The sequence below is a fragment of the Alternaria postmessia genome (assembly GCF_024291825.1).
Source record: "Alternaria postmessia strain BMP 2775 chromosome Unknown scaffold_246, whole genome shotgun sequence".
Taxonomy (NCBI): domain Eukaryota; kingdom Fungi; phylum Ascomycota; class Dothideomycetes; order Pleosporales; family Pleosporaceae; genus Alternaria; species Alternaria postmessia.
Window position 1 is genome coordinate 498 of NW_026260319.1, and position 8,993 is coordinate 9,490.

An 8,993-nucleotide genomic window follows, 5' to 3' on the forward strand; every position below is an offset into this window, starting at 1 on the left:
TAGAGAAGTTGGTGGCTGATAGCTGGTGTCTCAAACTTGGACACGGGTTCTCGGCAAAGCTTTTTGGTGGTGATACGTTGGGCATGCTTTGGAGGAAGCATCCTGGCAGCGACTGTAGAGATGAAACGTACGCTGGTTGGTTACGGTGGGCAGAAGTGAGTTGTTGTCGCGACGAGGAAGTTGTGCCTATGGATGTTCCAGTATATGAACCTACCATGCGAGCGAAACTGTTATCATAGCCTACTGGGTAGCGATTGGAGAAAGATGAGGGAGTTGCGAAAGGGAAGTCGAACTAATAATGCATTACTTAGCGTAGCGCCTAAAGTTTTAGTACAAAACTCCGTCATAGCATAACGGAAGCGAATCTACCAGCCTTCAGCATTCCTCTTTGACGCGTATCCTAACGCCATCCTCTGCTTTCAGGTTTTCGAAAACTCGGGTATCGAGTCGCAGGCATTTCGTGCACGGGTGCAGCTTCATGCGTCATCATCTCCGACGGCTGTCGCGACACTTGTTGCACAGGTGAATGTGGCTGCCCGTCGATCTCGCTGACGGGAGGACCCTCCTTAGCGCGGCGATTCCGCCTGAATAACAGAAAGCCGATCGTACCAAGCAGAGCAAGTCCCGCAACACCTCCAACCACACCGCCTGCTATGGCACCTGTATTCGTGGACTTCTCAGGTGTTGGAGTAGGACTCGCCGGCGTCGTGTTGGTAGGCGTGCAGATCACCGTAGGGTCCGGCGACACGTCTTTCGCGTCGGCTGCGACAGCTGGAGCGAGTTTCAACTCGCTCTTCGCGTAGTCTACAAGAAGGTAGTTAAAGGTTAAGAAGAGGCCTCCAAGAGTACTATCCACATCCCCTGGGTCGCTTGCTCGGGTATCAGATATCGAGGCTTCGAGCGTGCTGTCGTTGGTGATGGCATAACGACCGTACTGATCAGACCCACGTAGTGGCGCGAACAACTCCTTATTGGGTATGGTTGACTGGTAGCCGCCTGCCAGTGTCACAACGAGGTCGCCCATGGGACGGTTCGACACATTATAATGCATCTTACCCGGGTACGCAGTCTCATTTTGCCCAGTATATACGCCGAACGCCTGCGCAATCGCCGGAGGGAACACGAAACGTTGTGTTGACGGCTCAATACATGCGATCAGCTCATCGCTACCATCTGGTATGAGTGGCCTGTCCTGATACGTCAGATTCGTGACTGTGACCTGTAAAGGACAAGCTCGTTCGAGACTCCATTCGCCAATTGGGAAAGTGGTGAAGCTCGACGCTGGATCGACCCGCGCGCGATCATATCCACCTACAACGAGCAGACCGTCATGTGGATCGATGCCTCTGCTGCCGCTCCAAAGACCGAAGACTTGTGATGGCGCGACACGACCTGCGACCGCCGCGCGAAGGAATGACGAGTTCGTGCCGAGTGGCAGACCGGACTGTATACCTGTATACTAAGTCAGCGTCACTTGTCCGCAAATCAGATTGGACAAGGCGCATTCATGGAATTCTTACCTCCCCATACCTCGCTATCCATCACCAACGGAAATCCATCAACATGACCATTTTCCTGAAACGCGACATCATCGTTAAAGTAGACATAGCCTCCTGTGTCGTCTTCATCATCAATCTGGCTACCATTCCATTGGCTCTTAATCGATACAGCATATGATGTCGACTTAGTCGAGTCGAAAGCACCGCCGAGACCTCCAATACAGCTGTCGTTGGTCGCAGAACCGCAGTTAACAACATTATTAATGCGCGTGTTGTTGAGCGTAGTCGACGGCCGGAAAGCGAAGATCTGGTGTGGAGTTCCAATTCCAAGTTCGATACCACGCGCGACACCAAGACCGTCTTGCGTGACGCTCAGGTTGGCCCAGGTAAGCGTAAGAGGCGGGATGTCGCATTGCGCACCTACGAGAGAAGGCTGTACGCTGAAGAGAGCTGCAAGGCTGAACGTAAAGCTACTCAGTATGCGCCATGATGGAGCCATGGCGTTGATGTGGGCAAAAACATGCGCGTGCCCAATTGACTCGTCTTACAGGAGTATCAAGGTGAGTTCGTTGGGCAGAGAAGGAGAAGTAAGCAGACAAAGGGACTAGAAAGCGCGAGGTAAGCAGGCTGTGAGTTGTGCGTCGTGAGACGGCCCCCAAAGAGATGTCTTGGCAACATGCTGCTGTTATGCATGGTGATAGCAGTGGTTTCTGTGATTGGAGTTGTATGCTGGTGGCGCAACTCATTGAGCCTAGATGGCTGCATGGTCAGCCTGAAACTTCGTTTAATCAGGCTGGCTTACATGCCGATCCCTTACTTCATACCTGAGATTTGAAAATACACCGTATTCGTCCAATCTAATTTCCCCACTGTTGTGCATGTGCGCCGCTTTTGGATGAATCAGAGAGAAGTGAAACCACTCCGCTTTGTGCTTTTACTACATGCACAATCCACAAATATCCTATACAGATTAAGAAAAGCAGATTCAGGAACAGAACCTTCGATCTTGATTGGCAAATCGACATGCGATACCAAATCGGCTCAAATTAGATGTTTAAACCTCTCCCCACATTGGTCAGCTATGCCTCGGTCAAGCAAATTTGGCCATGTGACAGGATGTTGCTGTTTATCTCCATCGCTCGCCTGCTTACAGAATAAACTCTGGTCAAGTTGCTCGATGGTTCAGAGCTAACAGGCTCGCCATATCTGCTAGAGATCGTTTTGGATTTCAGTTTTATACTGTAATGGTATTAGAAAAGTCGGAGTAGTTTCTACAATTTGCTAGATGGTACACGGAACGATGACTGCGTCTCTATATATGAGCGCATATCTGACAGTTTTTGGAGAGGCGGGGGCGGCGGTGGTGGTAGCTGATGCTGGAAGAAGGGCGGATGTGGTGGTGGAGGTGGTGGAGGAGGTGGCGGAGGTGGGTTACCCATTGACTCATGAATAGCTTTCCGTAGCCGAATCAAAGCCTTCTTCTTCCCCTCTCCATACAATACTGGCAACTGGATATCAAAGATGCCAAAGAGACAATACGCTGCGTCTTCTTCACGCTTAGTTTGCCGCTTTCGTGCCCAGGACATTCGGTCGTCAACGCTGTACGAGAGGAAAGACCTTTTCTTCCAGAATATCTCTGTAGGTATGCCGGTGGCAAGGTTGATCTGTTGCGAAAGAGATCCTTTGTTCCCGAGTATGTTCCAATCCGCAGAGAAGAATTCGACTGTTATCGGACAAAGCAACTCCTGGAGAGTCCAGCCGCGAGTGAACCATCTACTCTTTTGGAAATCTGACTTCCAATGCTGATTAGCTGATCCATTCCGCGAAGACCACACGTCTGCTAGGAAGACGTAACAAATGCTTTCTCTCCCAATGCTCGTTAGTCTTATGCTCAGAATGTGCCACGAACAAGGCAATCTTGAAATTCTTACCGTGCATCTCGATACCATCGGGACATCGAGTTGATGGCTTCTGTAAGCTCCGCGCTACTCGTCTTGTCTATGCAACAAGTGTCAACCCAGAAGTAATCTAAACCATCAACCACAGCCTTGTCTGCACAGAAGCTAAGCTTGTTATAACCTCCTCTTAACTCTGCGTTGCCTTCCATCAAATCTTTATAGGTGACTTCTTCTCCATCGGCGCCCCAGGTGTGTGACAGGATCGCATACGGGGGTATATCTTTCCCAAGGTACTCGTTAAGGCTGAAGGTACCGTCAGGCTCCAGGCGCAAGAGCCGCATCGTAAACGGACGATCAAAGAATAAATATCTCGAACGTGTACAATCGAGCTTACAACATACAACACGCGCTGAGAATGAGAGTGACGGAAGTGGAGTTTAAACATTGAGCAGCGATCGAATGTTAAGGGCAGTCAGTAGGCGGAGTAAACACAACGCGGCTGTGCGAAAGGTCGCAGACATGCATGATTGCGCCACCACAAACAGGGTTACAATAGCGAATTGAGAGAAGGCATCTTGAAACCATCAACGGGGTAAGTGAGTGCTGCGCTTCGTTGCATTGCTTGAGATGGAGACACAGATTGTAACGTTGTTTAGTCTTACCATCTGCGAGATGATGAATACGAGATGTGAGACGCTGACGCGTGCGAAGGCTGGACGTCCTGTAGGTCACCGGCCTTCCTCTGAGCGAAGATGCTGTAGTCATGTTAGTGGGAATGATGAGGTGAATAATTTGAACGAGGGGACGGGCCGCCTCTACTGCACCGCCACCGCCACAACCGATGAACCCCACCAAGACATGCCTACGCGTGTCCCGCCTCCAGCTTCCAGCCCAACCACTAGCTTCAACCTACACCAGACGCCTGCGCAACAAACCACAACGCCATTTACCCAATCGTCAGATACCCGGTATTCGCACTGAACAAAACAAGATGGCGCCCGCAATGTCGTTAGTCGTACGTCCCTTCCACATCCATCCAGGGATCCGTTGTCGCGCCAGGAACCTAATGCGGGGCAGAACAAGCTCAAGGTACAGCTCAAGCTGTCAATATCGCGGCTACGTATGGTGCAGCAGAAGGATAGCGCAAAAGTAAAACAGCAAAGAAGAGAGATGGCGCAACTGATCGAGGTACGTTGTCATGTTATCTTGGTCCGATGCGCATTTCGTCGCGTGAGCGCAAGGCAACAGCGCATTTCCAGATATCGCGGTATCCTGTTCTGTGTCACTTGTATTGACCTTTCTACAGGTTGGCAAAGTACAGTCGGCGCGTATACGCGTAGAGAACATAATCCGCACCGACATCACCACCGAGCTACACGAGATTCTCGAACTCTACTGTGAGCTTCTACTCGCGCGCTCACAGTTGCTCGAATCGCAAGTATCCTCTTCAAACACCACCTCATCCGCCTCCACGTCGACACTTCTCGACCCAGCCCTAGAAGAAGCCGTCCGCAGCATAATATACGCCGCACCACGAACCGAGATCAAGGAACTACACACCGTCAGGGCGCTGTTAGTAGACAAGTTCGGGAAGGATGTTGCAGTGGCCAGTATGGAAGGAGAAGGCGTGGCAGAGAGGGTCATGAAGAAGCTAAAGGTTGAGACACCGAAGGAGGAGCTGGTCGAGGCATACATGACTGAGATTGCAAGATTCTACGGAGTACCGTATGGCACAGCCAAGAGTGAAGATGAAGAAGATGACGACGACGATGAGCCATCAGGTGGTGTAGGCGAAAAGGCGGAGCTCGAAGAACCTTTACCAACCGACGACACGGACCCCAGCACAAGCAAGAAGGCAGAGGAAAGGGAAGCGCTGGCAAAAGCCTCGACACCCAAGAAGCTGGGACCACAAAGTCCGCTGCGCGTCGTACCGCCGAGTCCTAGTACCGATAATGTAGCGCCTAGGTTGAAGTTACCAGGAAGTGCGGCGGCCAAGGTAGCAAAGAGCGAGGCGAATACGAAGAAGCCGGCAAAGAAGGAGGATGGGCTAGGCAGAATCCCGGATGTGGATGAGCTTGCTAAGCGGTTTGCTGAGCTGAAGCGATGAAACAAATAGAGAAGAGAATTTGGTTCTTTTTGATCGAGCCTGGCTGAGTTACAATCCAGTGCTCTTCACATCTTGCTCAGGACTGCCGCATCGGGATGCGCGCCTCCGGGTGCAGGCAGTCTGTACTGGAGGCAAGTAATATGATACACCATCATGGCCATGCGCTTGGGGATGAGAAAAAGCGCATAGCATTAATCCATCAAGTCTCTAGCTTTTACTCTTCACAACAATCATTTACAGAAGAGCATGCAATATCATGAAAACCACATGTTCCTGGAACCTCGATAATATGTTATACGTATGAATTACTGGTATCGTGCAAATGCGCTCACTATTGAAGTACCGTTATGATCAACCTTCCGTAGGTTGGGTGCAAGAACGTTGTTACATGCCGAAACGCCGGTCAGGTATGTACCTGCCACTCACAAGGCCTGAATGCCCTTGAAGAACCCATTCGCCATGAGCTTCGGGTTTTCCTTGACCAGCTCCCTCATCCTCTCTACTTGTTGCTTCTTCGTTAGCCCCTTGCTCTGTACCTCTTCCTTCCACTTCGCCAATACTTCTTTCAGCATGCGACTTCCGTCCTCCACCTCCTCCTTACTCGCTTGCACGTAACCTTCCTCATGTTTACCTGCAAAATCCTCTAGTTCATCTGCCTTCCGCTTCGCCATGTTAATGACCTTTTGTGGGAAACGGACGAGTTCTGCGACGTGGATACCGAAGGATTGATCTGAGAAGCCAGGTTCGACTTTGTATAGGAGGGTAACTTCGCGTTTCTTCTGCACAGCGGCGGCGTCCATGTCGACGTCAGCATCTGCATCACCATTGGCAGGAGCAGTGCCTTCTGAGATGTGGGCTACGACGTGTAGATTCTGCACCTGTGGATATGTGTCCACTAGCGCTGTCAACTCATGGAAATGTGTAGCGAACAATGCGAAAGCACCAATTTCCTTCACAATGTATTCGGAAATCGCCCAGGCAAGACCAAAACCATCGTAAGTACTTGTTCCGCGACCAAGCTCGTCGATGATGATGAGCGACTCTTTTGTTGCAGACTTGAGAATGTTTGCTGTTTCCAACATCTCAGCCATGAAGGTTGACACACCCTTGATCTGGCTGTCGCTTGCACCAACACGAGCAAGTATACAGTCAAAGATGGTCAACTCAGCTTCTGAACATGGGACGAAGCAGCCGATCTGTGCCATGAGGGCGATGACGCCAATCTGGCGGATATATGTAGACTTTCCACCCATGTTGGGACCAGTAATAATTAGGAATTCGCTGGAGTCGCGTACGAGTGAGACATCATTTGTAATGAAGGATATGTCGTCTTGCTGCTCCATGCAAGGGTGGCGTGCCTCTTTCAGTACGGTATTGCCAGTGCCGCGCGCGTGCATTGTGGGTCTAACGTAGGATGTTGGTGCGTGAACAGAGACGTGGGCGAAGGAGACGATGACATCGAGGTGTGCGAGCACGGCGGCGAGTTTCTCGACGACGGGGACGTACGATGATGCTACTGAGACGACTTCGTTGACAAGACCGGATTGAGTGCGGTTGTAGTTTTCAGAGAGCTGGTCGAATTCTCGTCGCTTTTCTTGTAGTGTGTTAGTGGTGAAGTAGACACCGTTCTTCTGTGTCGAGATCTCCTGGTATTGCTTCTTTTGTCTGATACAGCCAGCTTCGTTACGAGTAAGTCGGAAGCACCAGCCGTTGACCTTGTGATTTTCCAGGAAAAGCTTCTTATCAGTGTCTTGATTGAGGTCGTCGCCCACACGCATGTGCTCTGACTCCATGTCGCGCTTGAGCTTATCCAAACGCTTCCGGATAGTCTTCAACGATTCATCGAACTCAGGCTTGATGATAAACTCGTGGTTGTCGAGCGCTTCGAGATCCACTGTCGTCTCTACCATGTCTTGTAGTCCTGCGAATGCTGTCATGTATTGACGGAGCTTGTCTGTGTACTCCGCATCGAGCGGCTCCTTGTACTGCTCGTCCATGACCGCTTCAAGGGAGCTGAGAAAGCCTGGTAACCGGATGACGACTTGGTATGCTCGCACAACATCTTCCAAGTTTGCGGCCTTGCGTTGAAACTTCTTTGCAAGTCGGTACAGATCTGGTATTGAACGTAAGTGTTCTTCTTGCATCGTCTGTCTCAGCTCAGTGTCGTTGACGAAGGCCTCAACCAGCTGCTGCCGTCGCTCGATGTCCTTGACATTCATCAGAGGTTGCTTCAGCCATTGTGCTAGTAGTCGGCTACCAGTAGGTGTCTTGCAGTGGTTGAGTAGTCCGTACAAGCTCATGTTCTTTGCGCCGTCTCGTGGTCCAGGCATGAGGTTGAGTGCTTTCAGCGCCGCAGCATCGAGCTTCATGTATTGTGAGAGGTCGTGTTGGTAGAGCTGGTATTGTCCGAAGTTTGAAGAATCTGACATGACTCCTAGGTACCGGATCAAGCATGCAGCCGAGCCCATAGCTAGCTTTAGGTCTGTCAATGGCAACGAGCCAGCTGCCCGTTCGTCCTTCAATAGCCGCGGGAGATCCTGCTCGATGTCCTTTGTGCCAAAGTCCGTCGCCGACCGCTCTGCTACCGCACAACCGCAGTTGTCGGCGATGGTCCGAAGTTTGCCCAGCTCTACATCCTTCTTGGATGTATCGACCTGTATCAGGCACTCTTTTACGCCCAGCTGAATCAGAAGCGATTCGAAGTTGGAGTAGAGGTCGTTGTCGAGGAACTCTGTGACGCCAAGCTCTCGTACACTTGCGTCTGCGAAGCACACGCCCACATTGCGCGCTTCTGATGCTTTTGCTGACACTTTGACCGCTAATATTATTGGTGCATTCTCGATCTGACCACCCAGTTCGTCTTCTAGGTCCTGCAGATTACCGGGTGAGGCCTGCTTGACCACCTTCCAGTCCATCCGCTTGCCTGTAGATTGCCATATCTCGATACGTTTGCTGAGTCTGAAGAGTGCGTCGCGGAGGAAGTTGCGGAAAACGGTGATGGTCATGGTAACCGACTCGAGGCCCGGTTCCCGTCCCAGCTTACGGATGACGGCTGTGGTTTTGTAAACCTGGATACATGTTAGTATTTTGACGCTTCCTCAATTGAGCTGTGTATCCTTACTGTGTTTGCGATGAACTTGGCATCTTCGCCATGGGCGCTGTAGTAGTCACCCCGGTCGAAGATGCGCACCGTCTCGTCATCTTTGTCAGGCAAGTTGCGGAAGAACTTGCAGAAGCCTGACTCGTCCTCCTCTTTGATTTCTGGTCGGGATGCCATGTCGATATGCTGTGAGGACCGACGTGAGGTTGTGATGTGAAGGGAAAGAGTGAAAGCTGAGATGATTGGGCGCGCCTTCCGTTAATTGATGGAGGCGCGTCTCAGAACGCGTACACTAAATGGCCGCGTGACGAGCCAGGTCGCGTAACGAGCCACCCCACCATCCCAACATTGCGCGTCGTCCCAACTTCAACGCGTCATAACTCCACAAC

The 8,993-nt window shown here is 51.2% G+C and overlaps 4 protein-coding genes across 4 annotated transcripts; 1 reads left to right on the forward strand and 3 right to left on the reverse strand.

The window, feature by feature from the left end:
* Positions 1–400: 400 nt before the first annotated feature.
* On the reverse strand, positions 401–1,998 carry J4E82_011607 (uncharacterized protein; the record flags this gene model as incomplete). Its single annotated transcript, XM_051737807.1, has 2 exons — positions 401–1,452; positions 1,521–1,998. The coding sequence occupies 2 exons, from the start codon at positions 1,996–1,998 to the stop codon at positions 401–403; spliced, it is 1,530 nt and encodes a 509-aa protein (XP_051582431.1).
* Positions 1,999–2,770: 772 nt separating this feature from the next.
* J4E82_011608 (uncharacterized protein) lies at positions 2,771–3,738 on the reverse strand (the record flags this gene model as incomplete). Its single annotated transcript, XM_051737808.1, has 2 exons — positions 2,771–3,359; positions 3,431–3,738. The coding sequence occupies 2 exons, from the start codon at positions 3,736–3,738 to the stop codon at positions 2,771–2,773; spliced, it is 897 nt and encodes a 298-aa protein (XP_051582432.1).
* A 650-nt stretch (positions 3,739–4,388) lies between these two features.
* Positions 4,389–5,504, forward strand: J4E82_011609 (uncharacterized protein; the record flags this gene model as incomplete). Its single annotated transcript, XM_051737809.1, has 3 exons — positions 4,389–4,412; positions 4,475–4,585; positions 4,704–5,504. The coding sequence occupies 3 exons, from the start codon at positions 4,389–4,391 to the stop codon at positions 5,502–5,504; spliced, it is 936 nt and encodes a 311-aa protein (XP_051582433.1).
* A 422-nt stretch (positions 5,505–5,926) lies between these two features.
* MSH2 (MutS-like protein) lies at positions 5,927–8,781 on the reverse strand (the record flags this gene model as incomplete). Its single annotated transcript, XM_051737810.1, has 2 exons — positions 5,927–8,572; positions 8,626–8,781. 2 exons carry the CDS (start codon positions 8,779–8,781, stop codon positions 5,927–5,929), a joined length of 2,802 nt encoding a protein of 933 aa, XP_051582434.1.
* Between the last annotated feature and the right edge of the window lie 212 nt (positions 8,782–8,993).